General features: G+C 37.4%; 2 protein-coding genes and 2 long non-coding RNA genes across 11 annotated transcripts; 3 read left to right on the top strand and 1 right to left on the bottom strand.

Moving 5' to 3' along the window:
* Positions 1-1,353: 1,353 nt before the first annotated feature.
* Positions 1,354-6,502, top strand: LOC113667557 (uncharacterized). The gene is made up of 5 exons (XM_027183402.2): positions 1,354-1,687; positions 3,909-3,982; positions 4,463-4,693; positions 5,247-5,490; positions 5,866-6,502. The coding sequence occupies exons 2-5, from the start codon at positions 3,913-3,915 to the stop codon at positions 6,209-6,211; spliced, it is 891 nt and encodes a 296-aa protein (XP_027039203.2). The 5' UTR covers positions 1,354-1,687; positions 3,909-3,912; the 3' UTR covers positions 6,212-6,502.
* A 1,379-nt stretch (positions 6,503-7,881) lies between these two features.
* Positions 7,882-11,878, top strand: LOC113667525 (uncharacterized). Its single transcript, XM_027183358.2, has 5 exons — positions 7,882-7,977; positions 8,653-8,726; positions 8,793-9,038; positions 9,475-9,727; positions 10,881-11,878. Exons 2-5 carry the CDS (start codon positions 8,654-8,656, stop codon positions 11,461-11,463), a joined length of 1,155 nt encoding a protein of 384 aa, XP_027039159.2. The 5' UTR covers positions 7,882-7,977; position 8,653; the 3' UTR covers positions 11,464-11,878.
* LOC113667531 (uncharacterized) lies at positions 9,069-13,547 on the bottom strand. Of its 8 annotated transcripts, none has more exons than XR_003445896.2 (3): positions 13,195-13,335; positions 12,642-12,783; positions 9,069-9,261 (listed from the first exon to the last, which is right to left on the bottom strand). It is a non-coding gene; the product is annotated as an uncharacterized LOC113667531 (long non-coding RNA). The 8 variants fall into 8 exon arrangements; XR_016185268.1 differs by having other exon boundaries at positions 13,162-13,294; XR_003445897.2 differs by having other exon boundaries at positions 13,127-13,259.
* Positions 12,235-13,341, top strand: LOC149048146 (uncharacterized). Its single transcript, XR_016185274.1, has 3 exons — positions 12,235-12,522; positions 12,621-12,861; positions 13,096-13,341. It is a non-coding gene; the product is annotated as an uncharacterized LOC149048146 (long non-coding RNA).
* Positions 13,548-13,625: the final 78 nt, after the last annotated feature.

Here is a 13,625-nt window from a genome sequence, read left to right as displayed (position 1 = left end):
AGCAGACGGTGACAAAACTTAAAATTATTCTTCCCACGATTTTTCTCTTTGTGTCATCAAATAACCTCACTATAGTTGGTATTTAAACATAGTGTCATCGACATGGCGAGAAAGATACAGCATATCGATCGTGGACAGTCGATAACCTAATAAGTTGTTACCAGAATAAGTTGCCCCTATAAACTGAGCCACGCATATCATGCTAAGAGACTCGCGGAAATACTTGTACTCGATCGTACTTTGATTACAAACGCTACAATAAATAAAAGAGAACCATTGAAGGTTTCTAAATGGGCGTGATTCGAAAAGCGAGAGGTTATTGGCGAACTTAATCCAGGCCCATGACAACAAAGAGAGAAAAAGCATGAAAAGTAAAAAAAAAAAAAGAAAGAAACTGGGCTGTAGCTTGTGTCATGTCTTTTTCCCATAGTATTGCACAAAGTAAAAAACCTACTTCATCGTTAAGGATATGACATACATTTTGAAACATAGTATGCGACTCATTTTCGCGAGAAAATTTTTAAGTGACCACTTATCTAATTCAGTATCATTTTATCATAAAAGCCCTTCTGTGGACCTCCATTTAAGCGGTCATCTCTCGTAGGCGACTGCGTGAACACTCCTATTTTCACAGTGTGACCTTGTCTCAGTATTTTTAACCTTCCACAGCAGTCCATTCCCTAATATCCCTACTCGTTCATAATCACATGGGTGTGCGTCAAACGGTTAATCCCTCTCTGAGATTGTCGAATCACTTTCAGAGATGCATTTGTGCCCAACAGAAAAATCTGATATGGATTACGACCCAATATTTATTAATTTTCTTCCTCCCAATCTTGTAGTTTTATCATAACAGTAAGGGTTATTATGAAAGGGCTGTTATCAATATTGGATGGCGGACGTTATCTTTGCAGTCAACAGAGTTAGTCTTTTTCCTTTCGATTGTTAAGCCATACAAGTCTCTTCGTTGAATTGGTCAATATTACCGTGATGTTAATGACCTAAAGAATCGAATAACCTACGTCAGTTGTGATTGTTCAATTCTAATCCGTAGGTAAAGCTAGGTTGTCCAGTGTGGTTCGTTTGTTTCGCGAATGATTCCTTTGAATGAAGCTGATAGTTGTTGAGGGGACTATGTTGTTTCTTATTTCTTGTCAATGATCCTTGCGGTGAATGGAGGCTCAACTATGGGATGTCGAGAGCAAAGGGAAAAACGATAATTTCGCGGACCTTTCTAAAGCTTGTTTTGAAATAAACACTATTACAGGCGTCATGCAATTACATGTAGATGTATAGCTCCCTAAACACCTGCTGTAACGCTTTGAAAGCATTCTTTTAATGTATTAAGTATCCCTCGATGAAACAATAGTTATGGCTGTGAAAATGAATATGGTTCAGGTAAGGGACTGTGTGCCTCTAGGTTTTCCTTAAAGGTTTAGATACTGTACATGAAAACTTATCACTGCCATAAATTCTACAAAATTGCTTCTACGGTTCTTAGATTCTTGGTGTCGGTCAGATCGACCGTTAAGCAGGGTGCGGTCGGCCGCGTGACCTTTAGGTCACAAAATATTACGCTTCTCACGTTAACAATTACTATTTCGTAAAATACGAAAAAAGAAACGACTGACTATCATCTAAATTGTCTCATAATCAGCGGACAGGAAAAAGATCTTTTGTTGAAAAGGTAAGAAATTATTTTTCTTATATAGCAATTGAATCGATTCCTTGATAGGCATTTCCAACCTTTACCTAAGACGATTTTTCCGGCTTTGCACTAATGAAGTGTTTCTCATAACCATATGCAGTTTGGATTATTCCCGAGAAGGGAGAATTTAATCCACTCTGTTTCACAGTCCAGGTCTTTCGGATAACACCACTGCTTTCTACTTGGAAATTATCTTAGTTAGCTTCCAATAGCTAACGTGTTTATGAGGGAAATATCAATTCATTGTCTTTCTGGTGATTGCATTACTTATTTACAAAGTTGGTGATTATTCGGTCGCCACAAAGAACAGAAGTCAGGAAACAAATGCTTTAGGCCTACCAGTTTGAAAGTTAACATGCATGTAAAACTGTTCTATATCAATAAAATGTGTAATATTTGGTAAGAATAGTAAAAGCTGAAATGATGATAATTGTCTGTGCATAACTAATAAAGGCTAAAGCCGGAAGCAAAAGTCGAGCGTTATCGGATTCAAATGTTTTGGCCGAGACTTTTTTAAGCTTATGGAGGCTTTTTTCATTTATTGTTTCGAACTCCGACTAATAATCGTTTTCCTATCTGTTTCATAATAAAAATAAATATATCTTTTCATAATACTACTCTCTTTATGACAGGTTCTTTGAGTTCTTAAACAGGTATTAGACTTAAAACTTGCCAAGTGGAAAATCACCTGAAACACGTTTCTTGTAAGATTGTATGGAAATATGGACATCAATCAAGTTGAGAGCGTAATGTTTTTGTCAAATAGTAAGGTGGCTGAGAAAAATCTTTTCTGAATTTTGGCTCTTTTCTGGCTGATGCGAGAGAACGCTGGCGTTAGGAAAAAAGACGGAACTTAATATTCAAATCCGTACTGCACTGCCACGGCAACAATGCGTAGGACACCTCATCTGTACTTTTAGACAAAGTCTTTCTTTGATAAAACTAGTTTTTCAGTGTTCTTTCGTCATTGAATATAGTCCTTTTATGAGAACTATTGCATGAGGTATGTAAATACCTCGCAGGTAATTTTTAGCCAAGTTTGAAGCACAAACATTTTGTTTGATGTGAAGACGAAACAATGGTTATCATGTTTCCCCAATAGCACTTAATATGATAAATGTCATCGCATCGTTTAAAGCAAAGTTTGTTCTGTCGCTCTTTGTAATAATCGTCGCATTTTGCAATGACACTTGTCGCAATTTGTAATAACACTTATTGCAATTTGTAAAAGTAATAGTGTTGCACTATGTAATAAAAAAACCTGTCGCACTTTTTCAATTAAAGACTATCAGGCGCACGCTGTAATCAGATAAGCTGTTTCACTTGGTAATAAATATATTACAGATGGTGAAAGGCTCAAAAGGCCCAATACTAGCTCTCATTCCTGACGATAACGATAATTATTTTAGTCATTACAATTACGATGAATTTGAGACTTTTTTTTTTCTTTTTTAGATTTTAGCTCAGCATAGAAACTTTTTATCATAATTATTATTATTACGAGCTTTTTAGAAATTTTAATCTTAGCTGTTTATTGTAACTTAATGTAAAGCGCTTTTGAATATTTTATAGTCTTAGAGCTATACAAATTCTTTTAATAATAATAATTATAATTAAACTTATAATAGGGATAATAATGATAGTTGTATTAGTAATGAAACTGATACTGCCAATGAGAATGATGGTAGAAATAATGATCGTAATAGTGATGGCAATGTTGATAATGACGAGAGTGAAAATGATAATTATGATATCAATAATAATAACAATAACGAAAACGATGATGCATCCCTCAATGAAAGCCCTAACTGCGACGTTCTGGCTTCAACTTTTAAACTCCATCTACACCTGTAAATAGACGACCTCGAGACCTCAAGATAGTGGCCATTATAGCGAAATTCCGTATTATCAAGGGTCTATGTTGGAAATTATAACCCTAACCCTATCCGTAATGTAAGGTTCCACGTAAGTTTAAGGTGTTATTACGTGTACTCTTACGTTTTTCGTTGTTCGTATTTCTATGGTATCTTGCTAGTTTGTGTGTGTAGTGAAGTCTCGTTCATAGGGCACTGTGACCATGTAAACTAAGTTTATTACTTATAGCGACACCTTTTTTTATTACATAGTTCGATAAGTCTTACACAGCAGGAAGGTTATTACAAAACGTGACAGACTGAGTTATTTTTCTTTCCTATTTCAGGAAGATGTTACGTACTCTCAGTTGTGTTAAGGAATTTATTTTTTTATCAACATGGTTGGCAGCCGCAAAAGGAGGTAAGCGGTAATTTTTTTGTGGACCTGCATGAGGCCAGGCTCGATCGTCCCCCTAAATTTATCACGAACCAAAGTTCTTAAAGCTGTAATAGTTTTGGCCAACGTTAGAAATAGAAGATTTCCTGGCCTTCAGCCCGGCCCAACAGCTTAAATGTCGATTTTAATATTTTGTTTTTTCTATATTTCTACTGGTTAATTAAATTATAGGAACAAAAATTACCTTTGGGGATGGGGCTTGTTTATTAATAATGACGACTTGATATGTTCAAAATTTTTTGCAACGGCCACGTGTGGCTGCAAATGCAAAAATGTGGCCTACAAACAGTTTAATTAACTCAGGCTTCCATCTCAGTTGCAGCTGATGGGTAGGTTCTCATAAGTCCACCATTTGTGCTATACGCGCTGCACTGATTTAACGACGACATATATGCTTGACAAAGTCAGTGAAATTTCCGATATCTTTTCTTTGTAACGTTTTAGCTGCCATCAACTTGGCGGATGGAAATTTCAACATCTCAGGTAAAGGAATTAATGGTGAAGGCACCTTCTCAATAGCCAATGGCACGTCAGAAATCAACCTTCACATGGTCGTGGGAGAAATGGCTCAAAAACAAGAAGTTGTCATAGCAGCAGACAAACCAAGCCCAGTAAATTCACTCAAAACAACTCAGAGTGATCACACAGAGACAGAGCTCGTATTTACAAAAGAAGGTAGGTGGGGTCTATTAATAGCTATTTTTGAATAATCGCTACAAAGCTGCAAAAGCTGCCATTTCGTAGTGAGTGTATATGTGTAAGAGCAATAAGACACTGAGCAATGCCTGCTCTGCATATAGATATGTATAGTTATTGCCTTGACATTTCTTAATTTTATTTTGCCAGGAAGGATATATATAATTGCATAAAAAATGCGTTCTTGGTACAAAGTTAAGGTCAAATGACTGTTAAACTCTGGATTCAAAATGGTGGATGTTACTTGTCAACTGAGAAATTTAATCAACCAAGTAATCCTTCAGATCGAGCCAGGGCTAGATCATTCTGTTTTGCACTCAGACAAGGGACTTAATTCTGTGCAAACTGGGTAACATGCTTAAAGGTCAACTGCAAGGGATTAAAATTCTGCCAAAGACCACGAGAGTAGTATTATAAGTGTTCCTAGTGCCTTTATGCCAGGCTAGTGTGGTTAAGGACACCTGGCTCATACGCAAGCGAAATATTTCATGAAAAAAAATTAGAAAACTTAATAGGGATTTGAATTCTTCAGATGAAGAGTTTCTGGACGAAATGGCAGAGGAACATAACAAGCTCCGTTCAGTTCATCTAGCTCCTCCACTGATGAAGAACAGAAACATGTCACTTCAAGCTAAGGCTCTCGCGATTCAACTTGCAGCGGAAGCAAACCTACGTCATTCAGATAAAGCTAGTCGTCCAGACCAAGGGGAAAACTTAGCCATGGGATGCACTTCCTCTGGCCCAGGGATCACAGCTAAAGATGCAGCGAAGGAATGGTGAGAGCTACTACATACTTAGACGTTTTTTCCTTTTGCAATTTAACTCAGCTCAAGAAAATAACTATACAAAGAAAGCAAACCTAAGTGAGACTGATCCAAACCTTAAAGAGTGTTGAGTGTAGTAATCTCCCAGCGTTGGTCCAGCCACAAACAGAATACCAGCCAATTACATGTCATTGGACATCTCTAAAAAATCAAAGGGAGGACTACCTATAAAGGACTAATTACCCTCCTGGTCGAGCTTCCTTAAGAAATAAAGTATCTTTTTGGGCCACAAAATTCCTTATGAGCACTCATTAAACAAGATGAGGTGGCCTTAAGCTGTATTCATCATTCATAATCTCTTCTCATTCTCTTCTTCCTATCTATCAGGTATGATGAGGTATGTAGTCACAATTTCTACAATCAGGCTTACCAGGACAAGTCTGGTCATTTCTCACAGCTTGTGTGGAATGCTACAAGAGAATTAGGCGTTGGCAAAGCCACGGGGACCAAATTTGGCATGAACTGCACCTTTATAGTTGCCCGCTACAGACCTCTTGGCAACATCGGGTCAGAGTTTGCCAACGATGTGAGCAAAGGACACTTTGATTCATCTTATTGCAGCAATGTTCAGCGTGATGTGTTACCTCATCATGGAGAGAAGTCCACCCTCGCTTCCAGAAAGAACAGATACAGGACCAAAATACCGCGTTTTCCAAAAATTATAATTTTGTAATAATTGACTGAGACGTTTCTTGATGAAAAGTAACGAGAAATGATTTCAACTTGGATGTCTTTTAAAATAAAGATTTGTAACAGAAGTGAAAGTAGTCGCTCACCCAAAGCAGTTTGGACGCTTTGAGATTGTCGAATGTCTTAATTTGATTGTTTGCATCCCTTTATTAGTCAATTCTTCAAACGTGTTTTTGCTTGAATCAATTACATAAGATTTTGTAAGATATTTCCTGAAAGAAATAAAGCTCTAAAAACTTGCCTGATAGATTAAAACATCTACTTCTTTAATTAGTTTGACTGATGTTTCGTGATATTGTCACTACAAAACCTACAAAGATGATAAAAACAAACGCATGCAGGGTCAGGGTAGGGTCAAACCTTTTCTAACAGACGAAGTCGCACGAACATCAACACTGTGTTTGCCGAAAATAACACCTTCCACGATGAAGGATCGTACCAATTGCAGATTACATAAACTGTAAAATATAAATTTTTTTTTCTCTCTAGAATATAAAATTACCAAATTGGTGACGAATTTTTCGTGTCACTCATCCTACTGGTATTATCATTTATTTGTCATTTAAGTGTCTGAGCTTTCTGGAGGAAAACATGAGAGTTCAGAAATTTTTGCCCCTCTTACTTCACGTTGACTTGGTTATCAAATGGCAATGATCGAACGGATCAACGTTCACCGTCCTGCAAGGCTTTAAACAAATGTATCGCACAGTTCAAAGCAACTGTAATTTCGGTACTTCAGAGGCCTCTGAACTAAACCAAACATATTTTGAACTCAGAGAGAGATGAGTCTAAACTGATTCTCACTGAATTTTCATAGCAATAAAAAAGAATTGCAGTGCTTTGTTTCTCAAGTGACGAACACATTCATTGATAATGAAGTTGATTAATGGTTTTCACAGGGCTGTAATTTAATGTAATTAACACTCTCCACGCTTAATTGAAGGTGATAAATGTGCATTTCTAGAACGCTTTTATGTAGATGAAAAGGAAAAAATAACAAATTGCGGTGAAACTGATTTTTGGGAATAGGGAGAAAGTCTTGAACCTCCTCAACGCAACCTTGCTCGACCAAGAAGTAGATTATACCCTTGTCCAACGGATATTTCTTTAAATAAATATAAATTATAGCACTTAAAAAAAGCAGATTATAATAGTCAGATTTATTGATAATTATGGCAAAAAAATAACTTTGTATAAAAAAGCAAACCTTTCTCTTAGTTTTGTTGGTTTTTTTGTTGTCATTTTTTATTTCAGTCTTTTATTTACCAGTTTAGCTCCCTAAACAATTGGAGACTTTCCTAGGACGGTCGATCATTATTTCCACGGTCGAAGTATTCATTTTTAATGTCACAAACTTGTAAACAATGGTTGTATAACCACGACTGTCTTGTCAACCTGCTAGGTCAAATGCAGTAACATGAGGTTCTTGTCGTATTTTCTCTCATCAGCAAACATTATTTAAAAACACCCACATTTAGGTTGTGCATAGAATCATTTTTAATAGAAGTCGTCAATGTTGAAAAATCTACAATGACTTCAAATACGATATAAAGGGTAAGAACTACGTTAAAGTCTTGAACCACTGAAGTGACTTTGCCAGGGTTCATTAACTCCCGCATTTCATAATGGTTCAAAAACGGGGCAAGGTCAAACATCATGACCTCCATCAAGAGGCTGTGTTCAAATACACTGAAGCTTGGAACAAAAAGGATTACAAGAAAGAGTAATCATTCTATACACCAATGTAAGGTAGGGTATAAACTGGATTAAAGTAATTGATATAAACAGGACTTCGTTCAATAGTAGAAATGACGATTTTACTTCATAAAAATCAGCGAAGAATCCGTGAACAAAGGCTTCTAAACCAAGATTGTAGTACGAAAAAAGTTTTGCGCGGGGTTTGGCGACTGAGATTTTTCAAAACACGTATAACCTTAGTATTAAAGTTTGTCTCATCTTGTTGAGAGGATACTTTTACATGGGTGTAGTACTCAAGGATGAGTTCTGTGTTTAAATTTGGATGGCGACTAGAAAAGTCAATTACTTTTACCGTAACTTCCACTGATATTTTCCGTCTACCCAGTTGCTAACATCGAGGGCGCAAAATTTATCGTCAAAGAAACCTTTAAAAGTATACCTTAATCATGGTAGCTTTATTTATTATGTTGAGTCCATACTTTGAATGGCGAGAAAACTGAATGGCCGCTCACTTGACTCACCTGCACTCCGTTCATGTTTTTCTTATTAAGTTATCTTCAGAGGAACATCTCAAGCTCCACGCTATGCAAACGAATTCGAACTGGGGAAGAATGGGGGAAAGGGGAGTGGGGCGAGGGGAGGCTAAGCTAAATAAAACTGCGCACATGCGTATTTCCCAAAACAAAATATGTATCCACATTCTTAGCTTCTATTTATTTCATCTAGCATGATGTGTAAAGATGCTCATATCTGTGTTGCTGTCCTCTTCATATGTTTAGCGCCCTATAGAGCAATCGCAGGTAAGGGAGAAAATTGAATTGTCTCTCAAAACTCAAGGAATAATGCAATAAAAACGTATTTCTTAGCTTCTTTAAGCCAGGCATCGGGAACGTTCAAGATTTCTGACAGCAGTGTTCAGGGTAAAGGAACATACTACATGTCGAACAGTTCGGCAGAGATAGGATTAAAACTGGTGATAGGGATGCCATTGCACACATCAAAGGATAAGGCAACTGCTATCATCACATCACTTCCCTCAAGCAAAGTTAGTCCCTCAGGTTTGCTAGTAAAGAGTAAAGCGAAAAGGCTTGGAAATTTTCTAACACCAAAAGGTAAGCAGGAGAAAGAAATGAATCCTTAGCTATAAAGATACATATCCTTTATTTATGCTCGAAATTTACAGTGTAGCTGTAGAGCTAATATCTTCGAGAAAATGAGTTAAAATAAAAAATATGCTATATTACAATTCCAATAGTCCTCAGTACTCCATGGCTGGGCTTGTTGTTCCCAATCAGTAACAATTCATGGAGGGATAGGATCACTGCTATCATCCTTCTGCGGGAAAAAGAAAAAACAAAAACAGGCTGAGCAATTTATAGAGAGAATTGGCCAGTAATCGAGCATTTGCATGGATATTTCTCTGAGCTGATACTCAGTAAATGCTATCAATAGATATAAATTGATGGTGAAATCAAAATTCTACTAGTAAGTGTTACTTGATACTGATATTTCGCTAATTTTGTTGTTTTACATATTAAATCATTTCAGACAATCAGTTCATAGATGATATGATTGCCTTTCACAACGAGCTTCGCTCCGTGCACTTTTCGCCACCAGTTCAAAACAATACAAACATGTCTATCGCGGCCAAGGAGTGGGCTTTGAAACTGGCTGCCGAGAAAGATCTTCGACATGCATCCAACGAGGAGGGATTAGGAAAAGGAGAAGGCGAGAACCTGGCTATGGGATGCATAGAGGGTGAAGGAGATGGAATAACTGCAAGAGAAGCTATTGCCAAATGGTATGATGTGCATTACAGTATAATTTAACCGACAGAAAGGACACTTGAGTCTTACAGCCAATAACATCACGGCAAAAATGACCTATCAGTTTATACAAATCGGACCGAGAACATTCGACTGACAACAACCGTTAACTTCACTCCGATGATAACTTCCGCTCAGGTTGTCGAAACGTCAGTCACCACTACCGACAACAGTCCTTCTCAGGACTACACTCACCCGGACGATCAAACTACATTATTACAGGACTCTTCAATCCGACATACTCAACTACTTTATCAAACAACTTGTAATATTCTTAATAAGGAGCGGATCCTAAAGGCAGTACAGTAATTATCCTCAATAAACCTACTTAAGCTCACTACACTCTAGATCTTAGCTTAGCACTGACACAAACTCACACTTTTCTCCAAAGTTCCTCGAAATGAACAATCAATGACAGTAATGCTCTCTCTTTACAGCTTTCCAAACAATCGATCACTCCCGACAACAACGACTACAACTACTACACGACTGAGTCGTTGTGTTCATTTACAAAGTATTTAATAACTTTAATAATAATAATAATAATTTAGTAATTACAACAGATTGATTGACTTGATTGAGTGATAAATTGACTGCCCTTTTGCGTACCTGTATGCCTTCAGGATTCGTGGCTAAATGACTTGCTAACTGACCAATCGCTGTCTGACTGGTTTGGCTGGCGAGATATGCATCGACCGATTAACATTTACTTGCCCGTCTACCCATGACTGACTGGTTTACTTAATGGGTTTTCGGTTCACTGACCGACTGAACGACCGACTGACTGACTGACTGACTGGCCGAATAACAGGCTGAGTGGCTGAGTGACTGACTGGTGATTGATTAACCGACTGAATAGCTCACTGGCTTACTGAATGACTGTCCAGTAAACTGACTCACTGACCGATTGACCAGCCAACTGACTATCCTGACGAACGGTGACTGATTGATTAGCTGCCAGACAGGTGAATCAGGTGAACGGCAGGATGGTTGAAGGAATAGCTACTATTTAAATCACCTGACTGATTAAATTAAAATTTTTTTTAACGACATATTAGTTTATTGATGATGATATGATTGATGGAATAATAGTTTTATTGACCAAATAATTTTTGATTGAATCATAAGGTACGATGAGGCTTGCTGCCATAACTTCTCGTTGCCTACTTTCGGTGGAGTATCTTCGCATTTTGCTCAGCTTGTATGGAAAGCGACAGAAGAGATTGGTGTTGGAAGAGCATTTGGTACCAAGTGGGGAATGAACTGTTCTTTTATTGTAGTTCGTTATAAACCGAAAAGTAACAATAAAGTGGGCGTAAAAGAAAACATAGAAATTGGTACCTTTGACCCAGTTGCTTACAATTGTAGTGCAGTGGAATGCAAGGAAGACGCTCAAAGACAAGCCACACCGAGTCAGGACAACTACCAACAAGATAAAAATGTACCATACCAAAAAGAGAATCAGAATAACCCACAAAGGTTTAGTGATTTTGATAAACAAAGTCTTCATGGATTAAGCAAGTTTGAAGGCAACCATGGTTCCCATGGTTACAGCACAACCCCTGGTTATTACCCTAAGAACCAGGAAATTGTTGACAGAGGTCACGGAGTCAATAGTCAATATTTGTCAACAGATCCCAACAAAGATAGGCCCAGAGCATTCATTACTAGAGCTCATCTGTCTAAAAACTCTTTGATTAAAATTTTGTAAATAACATGCACTTCCTCCCTCCCCAACTATAAGTTGGGGAAAGCTTATTACGTTCTCTTATATTGGACCATTCCAAAGAGGAATTTAAATGCAGCAAAAAAGGTGAAAACTTTCTTTAACATCTTTGTTACTATACGACGTTAATACTTGAACAATATTACTTGACAACTGCGTAATTTGAGTCGATTTTAGGAGAAAATTGTAAGGAACTTTTCATAATATAGCACCATGCTGGTGTTAATGAAAGAACAGTTTAATAATTTTCTATATATGATGGTGGACTTGTCATTGAATCCATTAATTATATTTTTAATCAAGTTAGATCTACATCTTATCCTGACCAGTTCCTTGTATTCAAGAAAACTATGTGAAAAGACATAGATAACGAAATAAAGAGGTTTTTGTCTCTAAAAAATATTTGAAGCCTTCATTTGATAACCTGCGAGTAAAGTACTTTTAATCTTAGGTAAACTGCAATGTTTGGGACCTCAATTGCCGTTAGATTTAAGTTTCCCCCTTAAAGAAATGAACAATTTCAACGTATGAGAAGGTGGAATTTTATCAGAAACAGGAAGGAAAATAAATGGAAATAGCGTTGGGGGTTCTTCGACCAACAGCCTCCATTTAACCCCAAATTCTGCCGTATTCTCAGGTACTTGCTTCCATGGAGATTCAGCCACTAAAAGGCAACAGTTATTCCGAAAAAAAATCTGACACTAGCACCCTCCTTGCCTCACAGATCACAATGCATAAATGTTTAATTCGAACTCAGGACTGGTTTTTGTAACGGCCTGATCATCCAGGTGAGAGTTATTCTGGGAAGGCTAGATAAGCCATTTGTAATTGATCAGTTTCAATCCGTTGGTTCAGTTAGGTAGTTGTGTTTGGTTCAGTTGTCTGTGGAATGTTGCTGATAACTCACTGTTTTGGTACCAATAATTGTTGATCTGCTGAGAGGAGAATGTTTTTCGCAATCGGTAAACCAGCTTCCCAAAGTCAGTTTCTGGAAGAGGCGTTTGTGTTTAAGTTTATGCATTATAAGTAGATTCCCATTTAAAGGTGTGTTTGTTACAACGATATCGCGGAGATATTTTTTGTCAGTAAGGATATTAATATTTTTATCATATGTGATAAAATTGCGAATCCTGTATCGTCAGATGTTACAAGCTGGTATTTACCTTTCACCAATTCGAATGAGCACGTCAAGGTGACAACTGAGGGGCGATAGAGACGAAAGGAAGAATTCATCCCATAGGAAATGGATGTCAGATTTTTTCGTTGTTTAAACATCTCAGCTCGTTTCGGGCCCGTCGGAAAGTTCTGTGGACATAAAAGACAAATCTCCGGTTTCAGATAAGATCAGTCGAAGCTTTATGTTTACAAATTAAATTTGTGCTGGTAGGTAGTTTTTGACCTAATTTTGTACTTTCTCGAATTTTTCAAACCTGTCAAATTCGATTGAGCCAGTGCATAATCTCCTTTCGTACGGAAACTTACTAATTAAATCCTACTTTTAAAGTAGCTGACACAAAGCAAACAAGTCTCACGTTAAGAAACCTTTCGTAATTGTAGAATATAGATTTACTATAACTGCAATTTCAAAGATGTGTAATAGTTGCTATTTATTCTCAGAGCATAAGAAATGCATTGGCCGAGAAGTTACCACGCTGGGCTTATAATCGGCGAAAGGTTTGAGACCTCGACGGGTGCCTTTGGGTAGGATTCACTCACGCTGTCCATGTCCACCCTGGAGACGAACTGTACGTGGATTTCGACGATTATCCGCGAACGAGAAGCCACCAACACCACCATCAAGTTCAATCTTACAAATAAAATAATTCTCTTTTGGATTTATCAAAATATCAGAACAAGTTCTTATTTAAACACCTCTTTAGTCGGGACACGATTTAGATTTTCTTGGAACCCATCTGATCGAGAACACCTCGCTTTGCTTGCTGTGATTTCCATAGAGATAAACCAGTAATGTAGGCTAAGCTTAAGATATACATTAGAAAGAAAATATTTTTAAGGTCGAAGATCTGATCTCTAAATGATATATTTGCGATGTCGTCAACTGGATGTTCCAATATGTATCAGTTTACATAGCACTTCATAAAACGGTCACCAGTTCCGAATCCATTAGCAGCTAAGTGAAACAACAA

Source organism: Pocillopora damicornis, chromosome 3 (assembly GCF_964200805.1).
Source record: "Pocillopora damicornis chromosome 3, jaPocDami1.2, whole genome shotgun sequence".
Classification (NCBI taxonomy): domain Eukaryota; kingdom Metazoa; phylum Cnidaria; class Anthozoa; order Scleractinia; family Pocilloporidae; genus Pocillopora; species Pocillopora damicornis.
Note: the sequence above shows the minus strand (reverse complement) of the source record. Positions and strands in the feature narration are given on the sequence as shown.